Source organism: Marmota monax, unplaced genomic scaffold, assembly GCF_021218885.2.
Source record: "Marmota monax isolate L192 unplaced genomic scaffold, Marmota_monax_Labrador192_F-V1.1 WCK01_AAM20220418_F8-fsc00038, whole genome shotgun sequence".
NCBI lineage: Eukaryota > Metazoa > Chordata > Mammalia > Rodentia > Sciuridae > Marmota > Marmota monax.
The window spans coordinates 7,271,866-7,292,997 of record NW_026692498.1 but is presented as its reverse complement, the minus strand read 5'-3'; the positions used below and the strand labels follow the sequence as shown (position 1 = coordinate 7,292,997).

General features: G+C 50.0%; 1 protein-coding gene across 9 annotated transcripts; it reads right to left on the bottom strand.

Annotated features, from left to right (window-relative positions):
* Positions 1-8: 8 nt before the first annotated feature.
* Slc25a45 (solute carrier family 25 member 45) lies at positions 9-19,281 on the bottom strand. 9 transcript variants are annotated; one of them, XM_058579483.1, is made up of 8 exons: positions 18,298-19,276; positions 17,233-17,276; positions 16,952-17,023; positions 16,468-16,653; positions 13,824-14,082; positions 13,594-13,733; positions 3,378-3,412; positions 9-2,829 (listed from the first exon to the last, which is right to left on the bottom strand). In XM_058579483.1, exons 1-7 carry the CDS (start codon positions 18,332-18,334, stop codon positions 3,407-3,409), a joined length of 744 nt encoding a protein of 247 aa, XP_058435466.1. In that variant the 5' UTR covers positions 18,335-19,276; the 3' UTR covers positions 9-2,829; positions 3,378-3,406. The 9 variants fall into 9 exon arrangements, with proteins under 9 accessions (XP_058435466.1, XP_046301227.1, XP_058435464.1 ...); XM_046445271.2 differs by having other exon boundaries at positions 9-2,825; XM_058579480.1 differs by lacking the exons at positions 9-2,829; positions 3,378-3,412 and adding exons at positions 7,307-11,990; positions 13,012-13,098 and having other exon boundaries at positions 18,298-19,281.
* Positions 19,282-21,132: the final 1,851 nt, after the last annotated feature.

Below are 21,132 nucleotides of genomic sequence, written 5' to 3'. Positions count from 1 at the left end.
AGAGGAAATAGGTTAAAAATTTTATTATTTTCAGATGCTGGGCAGGGAGGACACAGTGAGTAGGGAGGGCAGTTCTCTGTCTCTACATCACTTGAGGCAGGAATGAAGAGATAGACTCACAGGGGGAGGGGAGAAACTAGCATTATATATAGTGAATTAGGTGTGGGTCACTTTACTTTTTATTTTTGTTAAGAGTTGGGGTCTCTCTGAACGTGTTAGTGCACACCTGTAATTTCAGTGGCTCAGGAGGCTGAGGTAGGAGGATGGCAAGTTCATAGCCAGCCTCAATAATTTAGCGAGGCCCTAAGCAACTCAGTGAAACCCTATTTCAAAATAAAAAGGGCTAGGGATGTTGCTCAATGGTTAAGTGCCCCTGGGCTCAATTCCTGGTACCAAAAAAAAAAAAAAGAGAGAGCGAGAGCGAGGGAGAGAGAGAGAGAGAGAGAGATGGTCTCCCTGTGTTGCCTAGGCTGGCCTCAAACTCCTGGGCTCAAGAGATCCTGAGGCCTCAGCTTCTCAGGTCACAGGGACTGCAGTGTGGTATTGTATTTCTAATGGCAGGCAGTGACCTGAGCTGTGCTGTTCCTATAACATGGCAGTAGTATAGAGGAGACCCCAAGAGTAGGAAGGACCTTTATAGCCCACCAAGTTTACTGTTGGAGCACCATCGAAGAGTCTTAGGGAAGAAATGAGTCATTCTTGGGATTCTAGGATGAAAATGGAGACAGTGCAGTGTGGGTCAAAGATGTGGGATCGAGAGGCAGAGAGACTCTCATGGAAGCAGGTAGGAGATGGTGGAGGCAAGGCAGATCCCCAGCAGCAGGATGAGAGGATGTGGTTGGCCCTGGAAAGGACAGGGGCTTTGGATGCAGGCAGGCTAGCTGGGGAGGATTCTGGCTCCAGCACAATCCTCCCAGTGACCTTTCGGCCTGGACCTTAAGCAAGAATTTGCCAGGCAGGCCTGGTGAGGGAAGCTGCCCCCCCACTCTGGCTAAGTACAAGGCAGGCCCATGTGGTGCATTTTTCTGAAGGGAGTTATAGTCAAGGCCTCAGGCCTAGCCCATGTCAGCCCTGCATCCCACCTAGGGACCTCCTCCCGAGGCCTCTTGTGGGAACCTAGCAGAGCACTTTCCCAGCCTCTACCAGGACTTCCTTACTGAAGGACATTGAGGTGACCTGGCTCATACCTTTCTCTCCAGCCCTTCTCCCTGTCTCCCAGCCCACAGGTTCTTAAAGAGGCAGGAGCACTAACTGGTGCTACTTGATGGTGAGATAGTCCCTTTGCTCCTCACCTGTCCCTCGTCCAGTGCTGTTTCACAAAGGAACAAGAGAGCCAGAGGCTGTTTCTGCCTCTTGCTTGCAGACTTCAACAAATGAGGAAAGGCTTTGTAGTTCTGTCTTTCGGCTCAGCTTCTTGTCCTAGTTGCCTACCTGGCACCTGTCTGCTCTGACGATAGGACTCACTTTTTTGGTTGTTGATACTGAGTTTTGAACCCAAAGGCATTTAACCCCTGAGCCACATCCCCAGCTTTTTTTTATATTTTTATTTAGAGATAGGGTCTTGCTGAGTTGCTTAGGGCCTCACTAAGTTGCTGAGGCTGGTTTTGAACTCGTGATCCTTCTACCGCAGCCTCCAGAGATGCTGGGATTACAGGCAAGGATTCACTTTTAAACCATTTTGAAACTGCCTGTGAACCTTCCATTTTCTGGCCTAAGATCCCAAATCATGTAGCCTTTCCCTGTATTCTGTTTTCCCTACCCTGTGTTCATTTAGATTGTTCTTTTCTGAAATCATCCCAGTTCTGACATAACTCTTAAAATGTTGAAACCCAGACCTCTAAATATCTGTCCAAAGCAACAAAGGGGACAGATTAGCCCTCTCTTCTCAGGTGTCATATTCCAGCTGTACCGCTAACTTCTTCCCAGAGATTTTGCTTATTTTTATTTTTATTATTTGTTTTAATCTGTTTATTTTGCTGTGTTGGAGATTGAAATCAGGGCCCCATGCATGCTAGACAGACACTGAGCTGCATCCTGAACCCTTTAAATAAAAAATCCACAGTTCCTCTCTTCCTCCCTCTGAGCCTTGTTATAATATATCATAACTCTCCTGTCTGTGACTTTGTTTGCTAGTGTAAGCGGAATTTACAGGACCCTTGGCTGGTGGGTTGGGCCCTGCTCTAGGACTCCAAAGCTAGTGCTAGAGGATCCCTCCTCTGCAGGCCCTCACCTTCTTGAAAAAGGAAATAAAGAATAGGTATGTACACAAATGAACACAGTCATTTTGGATGGCGTTAAGTAACAAGACAAAAATCAAATAGTGATGTCAGAGAGTGGCGGGGAGGCTAGTGGGGTAGTGCAGTTCCTGATGAGTTGGGACCTCCCCTGCTCCTGCTCTTTATTTCTCTGGGTTTACCTTTTTAGGTTTCACATCATAGGTGAGATCATACTGTATCATCACCCAGCCTTTCAAAGCAAGAATATTCTCTGCAAAGGGAAGAGCAGTTCAAACATCAGAGGTTAGCCAGGCAAGGTAGAGCACACCTGGAAACCCAGCTACCCAGGAGGCTAAGGCAGGAGGATCACAAGTTAGAGGCTGGTCTGGGCAACTGAGCTAGATCCTGTCTCAAAAACTAAAAAGGACTCTGGTAAAGTACTTGCCTGGCCTGTGCCAGACCCTGGATTTAATCCCCAGTACCAACCAAACAAATATCCATCAGAGTTTGGGCTGGGTTCAGCAGTGCACACCTGTAATTTCAGCAACTCTGGAGGCCAAGGCAGGAGAATCATATGATCCAGAGCAGCCTGGGCAACTCACTGAGACCCTGTCTTGAAAAAAATAATAAATGAGGATATAGCTCAGTAGTAGAGTCCCCCTGGGTTCAATCTCCAGTACCACCCCCTCAAAATCATAGATTAGGAGCAGCTTGGCAGACTGAAGACATGGAAATCAGTTCCTGAAAGCAAGAGAGGCTAAGGAAGGAAAGCGTGGAAAGGTGGGCAGGGGCTTGGGGCTGGGCAGCATTCAAATTTAAGTGAGATAGGAAGTCTTTTTCTTTGGTGGGGGGGTAGTTTAGACAAAGGGACAACACATGTTGTATGTTTTTTAAAATCTAATTCTTGCCAGGCACGGTGGTCCACACTTGTAATCCCAGTGACTCAGTAGGCCAATGCAGGAGGATCATAAGTTCAAAGCCAGCCTCAGCAACTTAGGGAGGCCCTAAGCAACGTAGTGAGACCATGTCTCAAAAAAATAAAAGGGGCTGAGGATGTGGCTCAGTGGTTAAGTGCTCTGGGGTTCAATCCCTGGTACCAAAAAAAAAAAAAAAAAATCTAATTCTCAGGCTTAGGGTGTGGCTCAGTTGTAGAGCACTCACCTAGTATGCATGAGGCCCTGGGTTCAATCCTAGCCCTGCAAAAAAGAAAAAAAATTGAATTCCAGTTGCTTATGAAGAGCAGTTGGGGAGGTCAACACAGGAGGACCAATTAAGTTAGGAAGCTACTAAAGGAGCGCCCAAGTAAAGGTGATATCCGCTCTTCCCAACAGATCTTAGACCTTTCTTTTTTTCTCTCCTGGTACTGGGGACAGACCCCAGGGCCAACTGCAGATTACCACAGGCCCTACCACTGAGCTATACCTCAGATCTAATTTTTTATTTATTTATTTTTTAGCTTTAAGTGGACACAAGTCTTTATTTTATTTTTATGTGGTGCTGAGGATCGAACTCAGTGCCTCACACATGCCAGGTGAGCGCGCTGCTACTTGAGCCATATCCCCAGCCCCCAGATCTAATATTTAACAAGCTCAGGCAGCTCTGCCCCCTTTAGAAGGGGTTGCTATGTGCAAAGTCGGGGGAGGGGACAAAGAAATGAAGTGCTTGACTTCAGCTCATTTACAAGCCCAGAATGAATTGTGCTCTGTGTCCAGAAGGCTCCAGGGCAGAAAAGGCAAATAAGAGGCAGTCCCTGTTCCGAAGATGATCTCAACACTACTAGTCACCTGTAATGCAGGTCAGAGAACAGGACGGCCAGCACCCTGCCTCAAGGCCCGTCCAACAAATTGATATTTATAAAGGATTTACTACTTGCCAGGCATTATATATATATAAAATTAGATATTATGTATTAGATATTCTTGGTAAATTATATGATTAAACATGTAGTAGATATTCATTCCATTACACACAATTATTATCATTATCATTAGTCTTGACAAGATGATGATCTGGATGCAGAGAGCTCAAAATAAGAAAGATTAGTTTCCAACTTCATATAATCTCTTCATTGCACTCTGAGTAGTTTCTTCCCATTGATGGGGGGGGTTTGTTCTTTGGTTGGTTGAATGCTACCACTGAGCTATCCTCCTAACCTCCATTTTTTTTTTTTTAGTTATAAACATTTTTTTTCTTTTTCTGTACTGGGGGTTGGGGTGCTTTCCCACTGAGTTTTATCCTCAGCCCTTTTCATTTTTTATTTTGAGACAGTCTCACTAAGTTGCTGAGGTGGGCCTCAAACTTGCCATCCTCCTGCCTCAGCCTCCTGAGTTGCTGGGATTATAGGCATTAAGCTTACCTGGCTTCTTTCTTTCTTTTTTTAATTCTGTTGTATATGTCAATATTTCATGAGTAGTTACTTTTTACATTCTATATCTGTTATATCTAATATCCGAAATCCTTGAGGAACTACATCTTTTGCTTTGGTTTCTACTGATACTTTCATGTTGTTTCCCCCCTGCCCACTGGGGATATAGCTCAGTTTATTATTGTGGAAATTTAAAAATATATTTAATTGACAAAAAGTAATTGAATATATTCAAGGTGTACATTATGATAATCACATATATGGGTACATTGTATCACCTCCACAATCAAATTAGTTAAACGTCCATCCCTGCCCATGCCAAGCATTCGATCCCCAGAACTTATCCGTCTCGTAACTGTAAGTTTATACATTTTGACCAACATCCCTCGTTTTCCCCGCCCCCAGCCCTTGGTAACCACCATTTTGCTCTCTAATACTGTGAGTTTTACTCTTTATTTATTTTATTTTTTTAAATATTTATTTTTTACGTTGTAGTTGGACACAATGTCTTTAATTTATTTATTTTTATGTGGTGCTGAGGATCGAACCCAGGGCCTTGCACATGCTAGGCAAGTGCTCTACCTCTGAGCCACAATCCCAGCCCGAGTTCTACTCTTTAGAGACCTCATGTGAGTGAGATCATATTGTGTGTCTGGCCTCGTTCACTTAGCATAAGGTCCTCTGGGTTCATCCATATTGTTGCAAATGGCCAGATTTCTTTTTTGCTAGTTGAATAATATTGCAATTTTTGATCCTGCGTGGGTCGATGGCATTGAAGGTATTTCCATATCTTGGTTATTGTGAATAATGCTGCAGTAAATGTGGGGTACATCAACAAATTCCACTAATATGCATAATTATAATTATCTCTTCAAAATACTGCTTTCATTCCTTTGGACATATACCCAGAAGTGGGATTGCTGGGTCATGTGGTGACTCTATTTAAAGTTTTTGAAGGAACTTTATACTATTTTTCATAATAGCTGAACTAAGTCCCTTCCCCACCAATGGGATATAAGCTTTCCCTTTTGATCTCCATACTCTAGCCAACACTTTAAAACTTTTTCTTTTTTCTTTTTTGCGGTTCTGGGGATTTGAAGCAAGGGCCTTGTTCAGTCTAGGCAAGTGCACTACCACAGAGCCATAGTCCAGTCTTCTTTTGTCTTTTTGATAATAGATATGCTAAGGTGATAGCAAGGTGATAGCTCATTATGGTTTGTTTATTTTTATTTTTAAAAATATTTTTATTAGTTGTTGATGGACCTTTATTTTATTTACTTATTTATATGTGGTGTTCAGAATCCAGCCCAGTGCCTCACACATGCTAGTCAAGCACTTTACCACTTAGCCCCAGCCCCTTATTTTTATTTTTGAGGTGCTGGGGATTGAGCATAGGTTCCTGTGCATGCTCTGCACCCCCAGGCCTCATCAGGTTTCCATTTTAATTCTTCTGATGATAATGATACAGAACACCTTTCTGTATACCTGTTGGCCACTCCTTTGTCCTCTTTGGCAAAATGTCTAGTCAGGTTCAGGTTCTATACCTTTTTTTTTGAAACAAGGTCTCATTAAGTTGCTTAGGGTCTCACTAAATTGTAAGGCTGACCCTCCTGTCTCAGCCTCCAGAGTGGCTGGGATTACAGGCATATGCCACTGCACCGAGCTCCTTTGCCCATATTAAAAAAAAAAAATTTAAGTTGTTGATGGACCTTTATTTTTATTCATTTTTATGTGGTGCTGAGGATTGAAGCCAGTGCCTCACACATGGTAGGCAAGCGCTCTACCACTGAGCTACAGCCCCAGCCAATCATTTGCTCATATTTTAACCAGGATTTTTGGGGTTTGTTTTCCTTTTGCTGTCAAGCAGTGATTTTTTTTAAAAGGGGTTGAATTTAATCCCCAGAACACACCTGACTTTGCTGATTTGAAATGTTCGAAAGAAAGAAAGAGAGAGAGAGAGAGAGAGAGAGAGAGAGAGAGAGAGAGAGAGAGAGAGAGAGAGGAAGGAAGGAAGGAAGGAAGGAAGGAAGGAAGGAAGGAAGGAAGGAAGGAAGGAAGGAAGGAAGTCCTCAGAAAATGTGCAGTTACTCCTTCTAGGCACGAGGAGGCGCTACGAACATGATAAATTAATTTCTCAGCGACAGACTGCCTGGAGCTGAAGGGAGCAGGGATATGGTTCTTAGCTCCCCGGGAGCCAGATCTTATTAAAATTTTTCCCACCACAAGGGAGAGATTCCCTTTGCTGACAAGTGTAGGTTTTTTGTCTACCCATTCACTGAAGTTGCAGCCTCTTTCAGGATCTAGGCCTAATTTATGAGTGTTGGACTCGCCTCCCACTGGACAATGAACTCAATGTCTACTCAATGTCTTCTGTTCCTTGTAGTTCTTTACTGTCCAAGGTCGTGGAGTCAGTGTTTTCCCCATGGTCAGCCCCAGCTCCTACACCTTGGCTTCCACTCACTATTTTTGGTTTTCAAGGGACCTATGAGAAGTTCTCTTACCTCTTGCTAATTTAGCAAAAGATTTATTAGTTGTTTATTGTTTGAACCCAGAGGCACTTTACCATTGAACTACATCCCAGCCTTTTTTATATTATTTATTTATTTTTGAGACAGGATCTCACTGAGTTGCCCAGGTTGTCCTCAAACTTGCAATCCTCTGGGGGCTGGAGATACAGCTCAGTTAGTCGCGTGCTTTCCTTGCATGCACAAGGCCCTGGGTCCAATCCCAGCACCAAAAAAAAAAAAAAAAAAAAAACTTGCAATCCTCTTGCCTCAGCCTCCCACACAGCTGGAATTAAAGGCATGAGCCACCAATACTCAGTTTTTGTCAGTCCCTGGGAGGTCTCTGGTCATTGTACCTCTCTATATCTGGTCCTCCTGGCATGGCCATGCTGGCTAAAGACCTTTCCTGCCCTTTAACACTGTTCAGCTCTTCAACTGGCATGGTGAGACGGGTGGCCGAGCCTGGTCTATTGGGACCTCCAGGACCTTTGCTCAAGCCTGCTGGTAATAGTATGAGGGCTCTACATAAAATCTAGAGCACTAGCCTGCCAGAAAGGAAGTCTGGAAAACCAGCTTCTGTCATTCATTCATTCAACAATTTTATTTGTTTATCAATCTATTTATTTATTTATTTTTGGTACTGGGGATTGAATTCAGTGGTGCTTAACCACTGAGCAACCTCCCTAGCCCTTTTTATTTTTTTATTTAGAGACAGGTGTTGCTCAGTTGCTTTGGGCCTCTCTAAGTTGCCAGGCTGGCCTCCAACTTGGGATCCTCCTGCCTTAGCCTCCAGAGTTGCTGGGATTACAGACATGCGCTACCTCCCCATGGCAAATTATTGAATAACCCTGCATGGCAGCTAGTTTTGATGATAAAGCAAAAAGAAGCAAGGTCTCTGCTCCCTGGAGCTCACAGTTTAAAGGAGAGAAAGATATAATCAAAGAGCCACACAGAGGAGAATGTGTAATTACAGACTGGGGGGTGGTCATGAAAGCACGTGCTTTCATGGCTCACACCTGCAGCATCAGCAGCATCTGGGAACTTCATGAAATGCAAATTTTGGGGCCCACCACAAATCTATTGAATCAGAAACTCAGGAGTAGGACTCACCAATCTGTACTTTAACAAAACTTCTAGGTAATTCTGAACCTCTGACATAAGCCAAAGGAATCTGACTTAGATAGAGGAAGCTATATGGAACTTAGAGCTGAAAGATGAGTGGAAGGTACGTAAGTAGTGAGAAGAACATGTGAAATTGTCCTGTGGTGGGAGAAAGCCCAGTATTAAGGACCCAAGACAAGAGCAAGTGAATGTATGTAGGTTCTGCAGGCTGGGGAAAGGAGTAGACATGATTCTTTAGAGCAAAGGGAAGCCACTGAAGAGCAGGGTGACTTGATCAGAATTCCATTTCAATAGTTATTTGTTCAGATTCAGGACAGGACTGGAGCTGTGATATTAGGATTGGAAATGAGGGAGTAGACCCCAGGAAACTTCAAAGTACATCAGCAGGACTTAGGGATTCTGATGTGAGAGGACAGGAGAGAGCTGCTGTGGACAGCAGGCTATGCCCTGCTCTGAGTTACTCCACAACTTATGGAACAGCAGTTTTCAGGCTGTGCCTAAACCTCAGTGACTCCACTTTGTAAAGCAGTCGTTTGCCGTGAGCTTAAGTGCCAAGGGGGAAGGATTCCACATCTTGTTTGTATAAGTAGACAACCACCATCTGCCTGGCACAACGAGAGGCATAAAGCAATAAATAAGTTAATTGTGCTAATAGAATGACCTAGTGAGTTATCAGAAGTACAGGGATGCATGGGCGTGTCAAACTCATATTGGAAAAAAACAGGCTCCCGAGCTTTTTGAACACACCAGACCACCAAAGGTAGGAACCCCTTCACCCGAGGCCCATAAAAAAGGAGAAGCACCCCGAGACTGGACACCCCATCTTCTGGTCATCAGGAAAATCACAGTGATGAACCTCTGAATCTCTGCCCTTGGTCTCTAGCAGAGTGTGGTTCCTTCTGCCACGCGTGGCCCACTCCAAACTGACTTGGAAACTGCCACCTGGTCTGTCCAGACCTTGGCCTGGAATAACTTCCTAAGCTTCGACTGCTTTGAACCAGCTTTTGGCTACTCCTAATCTTATCTGACTACCTAGGGACTCTTTGCCTTGTATCTGCTCTCTGCCTTCTGAACCCTGTGGCTCCCTTGACCCTCTCTTAGCCTTTCTGTATCCCACCCACATCACTGTGTGAGGTGTGGGTGACTTGAGTGTTACAGATGTTAGAAATTAAGATGGGAATAAAAGAACTTGTGATTGTCAGGCTTATGAACCAGGTGACCCACAAGGATTCAGTGAACTGCCCCTTGTGGAAATGGTGTAGCTTGTCAATGTGCTGTCATTCAATGAATAGTGACATTGTGGAAAAACACAAATGTGTCTGGTCTGTGTTGATGACAGCTGCTTTGGGACACCTGTGACCTTGAGCTCTGCAGAAGGGCCAGGCTAGGGGGGTAATGTGAAGCACCTCTGGGGTACAAGAGGCACCAGCGTGGGCCTGGTGCAGGTTGGGGACAGGCTGGGGACACCAATGGAGTCACATCCAGAGATTGAGTCCTCTGGGCCTAGCTGTTGAGTGAGTGTGGTAAACGTTACTTAAGCCAGTCACCCCCGGCTGTGCCCTCTCCCCTTTATATGTAGCCACTGTAGCACTCCATGCCTGAGTCTCCCCTGGAGCTCCTCGGCCACTGCTATAAAACTAAGTATGACATCTGACAACACAAGTCCTACGGGACTCTACTTAACATATTGGTCTCAGTTGCCAGCTCTGTACACCAAGCCTCCCTGCCCCTTGGTAACCTGAAAGCCACTTCGCCGACAGAGTCCTATTTCTTAAAGATTGCTCTCTCAAGAGTTCCTGAACAGGGCTGGGGATGTGGCTCAAGCGGTAGCGCACTTGCCTGGCATGCGTGCGGCCCGGGTTCAATCCTCAGCACCACATACAAACAAAGATGTTGTGTCCGCCGATAACTAAAAAATAAATATTAAAATTCTCTCTCTCTCTCTCTCTCTCTTAAAAAAAAAAAAAAGAGTTCCTGAACATAACGGCAACCCCGGCCTGGGAGGCAGCTCAGTAGTTGCTGGCTCGCCCGGCACAGAGAAGGCCCTGGGTTCCATCCCCAGCATGAGAAAAAGAGAATGAAAAAACTTGAGTCATTTCCTGCCTGATCTTTGTTGGTTTTTCAGTTTTCTAACAGTGCTTGACTCCCCCTGCGCTCCCCCATGCAAGAGGAGCAGTTTTACCACAGATGGCCCCGTGCTTCACCCTGAGGACCTCACAGCCCGGCTAGCAGCCCTGCTGTGCGTGAGTGGAAAGAACTGTCACCTGGAACTTGGTGGCCCCTCCTGCACCCTGCCATGTACCCCTCTCGTTCTAAATTATGAGTTCAGGCCCTGCCAGAGAGGCCTCTGGGTAGAACCAGAGAAGAAAAATGGAAGCCCAAATGTACAGGCACAATTACTACTCCAAAAGGATTTTTTAAAAATAAGGATTCCTTGATTTTACTCTCCATAGCTGTCATTTGGTGAGAAATTGCAAGCTACAAAGGGCCACTCAGATTCTTCTGTCCCCTCCTTGCCGTTTATAAAAGCCATCTCCTCTTCCACGTGTGCACAGTTTACTTCCCTAGAGCAGCCGACTGCCCCAGTAGCCCAGCGTCTGCTGTGCCCCCACTGCCCTGTCCAGCCTGAAACTCCTGATACTGCAGTGGCACTGTACCAGCCCCAAACTGCCTTACCCGAAGAGAATCTCAGAGAGAAAACTGAGGCAGAAAGCAGAAAGGGCTGTGCTAGTCTCAAGTCACCAGAGAACTGGTCTCAAGGTGACTATGTTTTCCAAAAGAGGAACAGAGATTTCTAAAAACTAGTTCAAAGGCTCCTACCATACAACTTTCTCAGCTTGACAGGGCAGCACATTTCTGTTCAGGAACACCTGGAACACTGATTCTTAAACTTTCGTGTGAGTAAAAATCACCAGGAAAGCTTTCTATAATACAGATTCCTGGGCCCTGTCCCCAGAGATCTGGATTGGCAGGTGTGAAGTGGGCAGGACCTTCTTCCTGGCTCAACTGCTCGCCACACAACACACTTGGATTAGCATAGACTATATACTCATGGCCCCTTACCTCTGGCTTAGCTGGGGTGAAGCGGAGAGGTGGGCTGTGGGCCTCACCCAGGTTCTAGGCCAGCAGGGTACCTCCTGCATCTTTGGCAGCAACCTTCTAGGGTCAGTCTAGTCACTTCTACCAACTGGAAGGATTTTCCTTTGGAGCCAGTGAGGGGAAATTTGCACACATCGCTTTGTTTCTCTAACAAAATACTAACCCTGCGGGGCATGATGGCACACACCTGTAATCCCAGCAGCTCGGGAGGCTGAGGCAGGAGGATTGCAAGTTCAAAGCCAGCCCCAGCAAAAAGTGAGGCACTAAGCAACTCAGTGAGACTCTGTCTCTAAATAAAACACAGAAAATAGGACGGGGGATGTGGCTCAGGGGTTAAGTGCCCCTGAGTTCAATCTCTGGTACCCCCCACCAAAAAAAGAAAGAAAGAGAGAAAGGAAACTAACCCTAGCTGCGAGGGAGGCTAGCAAATGCAGCCCTGCTCAGGGCCACCTGCCCAGCCACCTCTGAGCATGGGAGAACCTTCAAGATGGCCGCCAGCAACAGAGGAGGGCTCCGATGAGCACCTGGAGGGTCAGTCCTGGCAGGTGTGGCCTACGTCAGTTGGAACTTAGGTGACTCATGGAGATAGCCAAAGTGCTAGGTGGAGCAAGGTACAAAGGAAATGGACTCTGGGATTGGAGGACCAGATGCATCCAGGCAAGTTGTGACTTCGAGCTGTGTGACCTGGAACAAGTTGCAAAATATCTCTGAGCCAAGGCCGCCTCCTCTGTAAACTGTGACAATTACATGGGATAGGGTCTACAGGGGGCACCCAACCAATGGCAGGAATTCAGTCACCACAGGGTGCCTCAGGTTGATTGCAGACCAGATTAGGACATTAGTGTGGGTACAGGCTATGTTGAGCTTTATTCTCAACGAAAGGGATCCTCTTAGCCAATTCTTAATTCCCACCTGGCAAGTGAGATGGGAAAAGAAGATGTGGGATGGGTGTGGATGAGGTGGAACCCCAACCTCTGCACCCCTTCCCTGGAGATGACTTGGAGATGTCAGGGCATGCAAATGGAGGTTGGGAGGCACAGGAGACAGCTGTGTGTGACAGAACCAAGGGAGCAGGTGTGGTGGCTGGAGTTGGGAGATAGGTCAGGGGTGCAATCAGCATTTCATTTAATGAGCACTTAGTGAGTACATCTGTTCAAGCATCGGGGTTGTGCTGAGAGACACAAGGCGCTCACACACCAATGGAGAAGCCAAGTAGCAAATCAAACACAGAGCAGTGCAGGTGGGCTGGGGGCCCTGGAAGCTCAGAGTCAGCGTGGGCAGGGCAGGAAGTACCCTGGAGACAGTGCTCTGCTGTGTCTTGGAGGACAGTGGGGTCAGCTGGGGAATCAGCCCCCAATGGCCAATGTAGATGAGTCTCCCAGGCCCGGGCCACAGTGAACACAGCTTGTTCATGTCCACGAAGTGACCAAGGGAGAGGAAAGCCTAGTGGGGAGGGACGGCCAGGTAGTGGCGGGGTTTGGAATTTTCCCCAAGGTAATGGAAGCCCCTGAAGGATTCTGGATGGGGATGGACAAAAGGTCACACCACGCTACAGTCATGGGAGGAGAGCTTTGAAAGGAGTGGATGGGAAGAAGAACCCAGTGTGCTGCTACTGGACCCCAGGGGGAGGGTGGCGTGGAAGCCACCTCCAGTCCCTGGGAGCTCCTGAAGAGGGGACATGGCAGCCAGACACGGTGGTGCCCACCTGAAATCCCAGCAACTCAGGAGGCCGAGGTAGGAGGATCACAGGTTCAAAGCCAGCCTCCATAGCTGTAAGCAACCTACTGAGACCCTGTCTCAAAATGAAAAATAAAAAGGGCTGGGATGTGGCTGAGGTATTAGACGCCCTTGGGTTTAATACCTCATACCAAAAAAAAAAAAGAGGGGACCTGGCAGAACTAGGGCTGGGCTGTCACCAGCACCACTTGTGCTTCCTGGTTCAGGGAAGAAAAGGGGTCCAGGTGAGTGCTGCTGGGTAGAAGCCAGGATCAATGGCTTTCTGCTCAGGTGTCCTGCAGCCCGGTCTGGGTGGTTGGAGGTGCCGGGCCTCGGAGAGGCCAAGCCCCTTGCATTTGAGTTCAAGCTGGGTGCTCTCAGCTTGGCTTCCCGTCTTGCCCTCAGGGTCCTGTGGGGGAGCTGCTGGCAGTGCCCGCCAGGCTCATCCCCTTGAGTGCAGGAAATACTCATAGCTGAGGAAGGTGACAGCGTTGACCGGAAAGGCGCGGGCACTGTTGATGGTAAGCCCCCGGAAGAAGACCCCCAGTCCCTCCTGCCTGAAGCTGCTCACCATGCAGTCCAGCAACCCCTGGTAGGCTCTGCGTCCCAGGCCATCCATCTGCATCCGGGACTTGATCACATCTAAGGGCGTGGCTGTCACCCAGGAGGCAATGCCTGCAAAGCCCCCGGCCACTAGCACTGTGGCTGAGCCTGGGGTAGAGGAAGCCCAGGGTGGGGTCAGATGGGAAAAAGAGCACCCTCTCCCTCCCCAGCCCCCCACCCTCTCACCACTTCACTTACTAGGGGTCTGGCCATCTGGAGTGTACTGGCGACAGAGCCCTTCATAGGTGACAAAGTAGATTCCCAAAGTGGGGGTGTCCCTCAGCATTAGGGCCCAGGCTCCTCGGAACAGTCCCCGTGGACCCTCTTCCCGGAAGATGGTGGCTACGCAGTGCACGGGCCCCTGGTACCGGGGTCGAGGGCTCCCTGGCTGCACCCTTGACTCCGTCTGGTTTTGTAGTCGGACTTTGATGAGGTCAAATGGGGCCAGGCAGTAGGACTGTTGGGAAGGAAACAAGCAGGGCTTGGGCTGGTAACTGTCCCTTAAGACAACAAGAGGAAGGATGGGCAGAGGGGCTGCATCAGCCTGTGGGGACCACACTGGGGCCTCTCCCACACATGGCTGGGCATGGGCCAGGGCATTCTGATGCAGCAGGACAGGCCACCTCCCTGGGTATCAGGCTTGGTCCCCGCCTCATGCACAGCACCAAGCTTGCCTGGCAGGCACCAGGCCCAAGAGGACAAGCCCGGATTGTTTTTCCAGGAGTGGGAGTGAGTGTCTGGCCTCCCAAGATCCAGGGATGTGCAGGCATTTGCAGTAACTGGGCTGGATAAAGGGTTCAGTCTGTGACCATGAAACACCAAAGAACAGGCCCTCCCCAGGGTGAAGGAGGTCACCTCAGAGTCATTGTTCTAGTTACAGGGCCCAGCTTCACAGCTTCTCCCCCTTCCTCTGTGTGTCACCTCTCAGAGGCCTGAGGCCACCACTGGGCAGCCCTTCCTGCCTCTCACCAAGCCCTGTGATGGGTGGGATTCAGCAGGTCATAGAATTCTTGTCATTGTCTTAGGTAGACAAGAAAGATTTGGGGTAGAAATGGGACAGGGCCCCTGGTGAGGGTGGGCACTGAGGGGATACAGAAAGGAGGGGGAGGGGTGGGGTTGGGTCAGGGACACAACCGCATTGTTCAGATAAGCTGCTGAAGTTCAGGTGAGAGCTGGGTCCAGGCTGAGGGTGGCATGTTGCTGGGGACATGTGTGGGTTTTTTTTTGTTTTTGTTTTATTTTTGGGTGTACCGGGGATTGAACTCAGGGGCACTCGACCACTGAGCCACATCCCCAGCCCTATTTTGTATTTTATTTAGAGACAGGGTCTCACTGAGTTGCTTAGTGCCTCACTTTTGCTGAGGTTGGCTTTGAACTCATGATCCTCCTGCCTCAGCTCCTGAGCCTATGGGATTGGAGGCGTGCACCATGGTTCCAGGCCCGGGCTCATATGTGTCTTGGGAGGAGCCACCTGAGCCCAACTCCTCAGCTTTAGACATGGCTGGTGGTGGAGGGGGCTGGAGATCAGCCCTGGAGGTAGGTTTTGATAAACAGCAAGCCACACTTTTACTTTTGTCTCAGCAGGCAGGGTTGTGGGCTGGGGACCCCCTTTGTGAGACAGGCCCTAATGCTGCCCTCCAGAGCCTGTTGGCCGAGCTGAGCCCTTGGCCAGGGTGGTTTCCTGAGCCTGGTCTCCCGAGGGCTGAGGAAAGTGCTGTGTGGTGGGGGTCACGGAGCACCAGGTGTTCTTTCCCCAGTGAGCCGTCAGCCTCTGCCAGGTGGAGAACAAGTCCGTGCCCGTCAGAGGCTGTCGGTGTCTCCCTCTTCCTCCCACCTGCTCACTAAGATACAATTCTGCTTCAAGACCTGTTATGCCAAAGCCATAGGCTTGACATGAATCCCAGGCTCCAGTCAGCCCTTGGACCCAGTCTCTATCCATGGCCCCGACTGTCCTCTATTTTGCTTTCTAGAGACTGAGGAGTGGGGCCTGGCTGGGCCTAAGTCAGGCCACTTTGCTGAGTGTCTCGGTTCTCTTTATTGTTTTTGCAGAGTATAGAGCTTGGGGCTTAGAGATAGGTAGTCATGGCTCCCACACAAGAAGGTTCAGAATCCTCAAGACTTCTGGGGGTCTCGTTAATCATTAATTAACTTAATATGCAGCCTGACTTTGTCCTCGGGTCTTGCTCTCTGCTCCATGAAATGTGTCAAGGGCATCAAGGCAGGTGACCAGATGGGGTGTGGGACAGAACCAGTCCCTCTGCCTCTTTCTGTTCAGATTCCTTCTTGCCTCCACCCCACCCCTCAAAAGCCCATGAACTACAGTGCTGAGAACAAAACCAAATGACTGCAGCGACTTAATGATTAATATCCCGGGCCTCTCCCAGTGAGATCTGTGGCCTGGAGCCTCAGGTGAGGCTCCCAGATAGTGGCCACCAGTTGCTGAGGGCAAGGGCCTCAGCCAGGCAGGGCTGGGCTTTGAGCTCTGTGGGGACTAATTGTTGTTCAGGGTCAAAGGTCATCATGGGGAGTAGTCTTCCCACAGAGCTGGGGTTGGCAGACCCCTCTGGAGGTGGACAAGTCCTGTCAGCTCGAGAGCAGGCTCCAGCTTCTCCTCTATGGCCTCCTCTTGGCACTGCCAACCAACTCTTTCTGTCTTTTGCCCGCTCTGTTCTCCACCCTCAGGTGGGCAGCCTGGTTAGGCCACCAGGAGCAGCAGCACCACATGGCCTTCAGCAAGGCCTGCCCATCTGTAGCTCTGAGTCACCAGAGGGTTAGGGAGGAGACAGACCCCTCTGGTCAGCACGGTACCACCTGTGTGTATGCCCACGTGCCACCCACTCACCTGCAGGACACCACCAGTGCAGCCTGCTATGAAGACATGTGTGTAGCTGGGGGGCTGGGCCCGCCGCTCCTGGTGGGAGGTGGCTGTGAGTGCCAGCAGGGTGTTGCTGTAGACCCCGAACAGGACAGAGTTGACCACAGGTATGCTGGCAATGGGGAAGCTCATTCCCTTGAAGAAGCCCAGGAGCTGCGGGGCAACATGGTGGCACTGAAGTAGGCACAGCGGGCCCACCCTCTCCCCTTACCAGCCGAGCAAGGTCTCCTCCCTCCCTCCCACTCCCCTCTACTAAGCCCTATCCCAGGGAGGTGGGGTGGTGAGGTTGGGAAGGCCTGGCTCTATCCTGAAGGGGCTAAGCTACCACCCAGTGCTCCCAACGAGCCCAAACGTGGTCTTTTGTTTCGGAGGGCAGAGCCCTGCTGGGAGGAAAAGGAAACTTATGCCACCTGCCCCAGAGCCTCCCACCCCAAAGAGGTGATTCACCCACCGACTCATGGCGGTAAATCTTGACCATACAGTCCATGATGCCCCGGTAGCTGGTCTGGGTCTGAAGTCGCACCTGCATAGGGAGGACAGGGCAGGTGGGGCAGATGAGCCAGTCAGGGCTGCATCCATGCCAGGCAGCCAGCTCTGCCCTCTGCCCCTTGGAGCAGGAAGCCAGTGGGTAGGCAAGGCAGCATGAGCCCCTCTCAGCCAGGCCTGATCTGGGCCACATGATGTTCTATTCAAGTGAGACAGTCCAGTCCTCTGGTGCCTCTCCTGACTCACCTTCACAGTGTCAAAGGGATGTCCCAGGACCAGGCCCAGAGCTCCTGTGGTGACAAGAAGGTGCTATGAGTGAGGGCTCATGCCAGGCCCAGGAAGCAAGTCTGTGTGAGAGGAAAGAGGGATTCAGGCAGGAGGAAGGAGGCCAGGCCTTCTCAGACTGTCCACCTGCCCTCCAGACTTCAAGGAGACTCTAGCTGGTGCTGCCCGGCCCTGCCATGCTATGTGCTGGGCCAGGAAGGTACTAGGTTGAAGGACTGAGACCCTGGGCCCCACCTGAGGAGACACATGCAGAAGGGAAGGGCCCACTGCAGACGCTGTTCACACTGACTATAGAACACAAGGTCTGGAAGGAATCTCCACCCGGCACCTTCCTCCATCTCACAGTGTTGTGGCCTTGCTCCAGAGACCCTGCCTCCCTGGCACTCGCTACTCAGGCTGCAGTGCAGAGCTGGAGGGTCCCTCCAGGAATCTGGCTGGCACCTGGGGAGGAGACCCCACCTCCTACTTCCCAGCCTCATCCTCCACAGCTCAGGCTTGCTCTGGAGCTTGAGGCTGCCTCCCCAGGAGGTGGGTTCAGAATGTCCTTCCCTTTCTCTCAAGAGGAATGTCATCTAGAATCTGGGTTTGGGTACACAAACCGCCATGTCAGGCCTCAGAACCCAGGGGTGCAACCCATTGCCAGGTAGGGCAGAGGCCCAAAGGGGAACTCAGGACAGTAGGGTAAGGTCAAAGGTGAACTTCCTTTTGGGCCCTGCAAGATGGACCTGGCCCTAGTGGGGGGACCTGTGGTACAGGATGTTCCTCGGCTCTCCGCTGTAGTGGGTGTCAGGCGGAGTAGCCTTGGGATGCAGGGCTTGTACCTCTGGCCTGTACCTTCTTCTCCTCTCCTCCTTCCCTGTGACTCCCAGGAGGCTCTGGGGACAGCTGGCTTTTGGGCCTCCAGGGGGATCAGAACTTTAGCCTCGGTTCTTCATATGTCACCCACATCCCTAGGAAGTGACCCACCCACCATCCCTAGGAAGTGACCTACCCTTAGATGTGATAGAAGGAAGAAAAATGTCTCACCAGAGATCCAGCCAGCCATGAACTCCTCCACAGGCATTGTCTGGGCTCGGGCAGGAACTGGTGCTCCACACGGGAGACTGGTGAGTGTGATTCCCCTGCCCTCCCCCGAGACGGGCAGACAGCCTCCCACTAATGTTTAACTCTGGCTGGAGGGTGAGAAGTGGCCCAGTGCCCAGATCTCAGGCAACCAGGAGTGGGGCGTGAGCCAACTTCAGTGACCCTGAGACTGGAGGATGTGTGTGCAGAGCAGGGAATCTTCCGGGGCAGGAAGATGGGCCCACAGGCCTGCGGAACGTCCTTTCTGGTCAATGACACCTTACTGAGTGGCCTGAGATGGCAACTGGGTTCTAGCCCGGCCAGGCCCCTCCAGGGCTGCCTCAGTTAGCAAGAGACAAGGCCCGTCCCGCCTGTTCATGCCAAATTCCTACTCATGCCCACCGAGCACAGGCCTTGCCCACCCCAGACCGGCAGCAAGACCTGGTGGAGGCAGAGTGTGGCCACTAGGTGGCAGGCCCAGCTCACAGTGGCCTGTAGCAGCCACTCAAACAGGATACGCTGGGAAGAACCCAGGAAAATAGAAGAACCAGGCCCTAGAAGAGGCTCCCCAGGCCCTTAAGCCTGTCTACTCTCAGTCAGAGATGCTGCCTCCCTCAGCCTCCTGTGCCCCAGGGAAAGCTGATGGTTCTGACTAGGTAAAGGACTGTGTGTCTGTGCAATGGTACCGTGCTGCTCTGGGTCAAAACCAGAACCTTGCTGTGTCTCTCGCCCTCCCTCACCCTCTTGCTTCCTCCACAAGAAGATGGAACATGAAGGTCGTAGCCAGATGCCTACGCCTAGATATGGGACTTGCCAGTCTCCAAACTGGGAGAAATAGATTTCTTTATAAGTTGAGAGAGAGAAAGAGCGAATCCTTTCTGGGTTCTCTGAGCCCTCAGGGCCCACCCATTCTCTCTGACCTCACCTCCGGCCACCCTGGCCTCCCTACTCTTCTTTCAAACAAGCCCCCGCCTCCAGGTCTTTGCACGGGCTGTTCCCTCTTCCTGGACACCCTCTCCCTGACTTCCTCCAGGCTGGGGCTTAAACGTCACCTCCCAAGGGAGGCCTCCCCGAATCATCTCCAGCAACGTGGATCTGCCCGCCCAGGGGCCGGTGCCCCGCCCTCGCACTCTTCCTCTTCTTTCTAGAATTGTGCCTGTCACCGACTTGGAATGTCCGGGCAGACAAGCTCTCCGGCTGTTTTGTCTATTGTATCTCAAAGGCTTAGAACAGCGCCTGGCACAGAGTAGGAACTCAATAAATCCTAGCTCAGTAAATGAATGAATCAATGAAAAAGTCCAGAAAAGGCATCCAGTGGCCAGACCTGGGGCTCCAGATCTCTCTCCCACTGCCAAAGGACCCAAAAAATACGCCAATCTCCACTCCAGGTCCCCTTGGTTTCCTACTGGATGCCCAACCTTTCTCTCTCCTTTCTCTGAGGGTGGGCAAGTCCCAGGAGGCGGGGCCTCATCTCCAACCTCCTCTCCTGAAGCTGTCTGGGCTCCAGGACTGGCCTCTCAGGATGGGTGGATGGAGCTGCCCTTCTTGGGCCACCTGTTCTCCCAAGTGACATCGGCACCCATTCTGTGGGCTTTGGGGTCCTTTAACACTTGCCAGAGTAGGGCATCAGCCCAGCTGATTGCTATGTCCAAGCCTCTGAGCCCTCAAGGGCCATGGACTCTTTTTCCCCGACTTCAGAATGGGCCCATTCTCTTTCATTTCCACCATCCTACCCCAATTCATGAGAGCCATTTCTTCTCTCCATTTCTGGGAGCCTCACAGAGGGAAATCCACCCTGGCTGTTGCTTTCTCAGTCTTCCTGCAAATTCCACCAGGTTCATCCTCCTCACAGCAGAGCAGGACTCTCATCTTGTCACTTTCTAGCTCACAACCTCCACAATATCCTTGATGCCTGACACCTTCCTCACTGGCCATGCCCCTCACCCTGGGGTTCAAGAACCACCACTACCTGACGTACCCAGGGTTTTCTATAACCTAATGGTCTCCCTTAGCTGCTTGCTTTCCTCATCCTGTCAGCCAGCCTGTCACTCAGCCTTCTGGATTCTTCAACGGCCCTGCTTGGTTATAGCCAGGTTCCAATCTCCCCACTGCTGCCACCACACGCACTGCCAGGAGTCAGTCTCCTTGTTTAATCTTTTCAGTCCTGTTTCCTCATTCATAAAATGGAGATATAATACTCACCTCTCAGTATGCGACAAGGTTTTTTTTTTTTTGAAGAGAGAGAATTTTTTTAATATTTATTTTTTAGTTTTCGGTGGACACAACATCTTTATTTTATTTTTTATGTGGTGCTGAGGATCGAACCCAGCACCCATGCATGCCAGGCAAGCGCGCTACCGCTTGAGCCACATCCCCAGCCCCGCGACAAGGTTTTAAACACTTAGAAAAGTGGCACATAAATAGTAGCTGCTAATGCTCATATTTCCACTCCTAGGATCCATGAGGACATGAAGAAATACAGTGTGCAGCACACAGTATTTGAGCAGGAACTGAAGACCTTCCTCTTCCTGCTTATGGTATTTTGTAGCTCTTATGGCAACACTGTCATCATCTATAGTTTTATTTATTTTTCAGTTTTTTCCAGCATTGATGATTGAACTCAGGGGTGCTCTACCACTGAGCCACATTCCCAGCCCTTTTTACTTTTATTTTGAGACAGGGTCTTGCTAAATTGCTGACAGCCTCGCTAAGTTGCCTAGCCTGTCCTTGAACTTGTGATCCTCCTGCCTCAGACTTCCAAGTAGCTGGGATTACAGGCATGTGTCACTATACCTGACT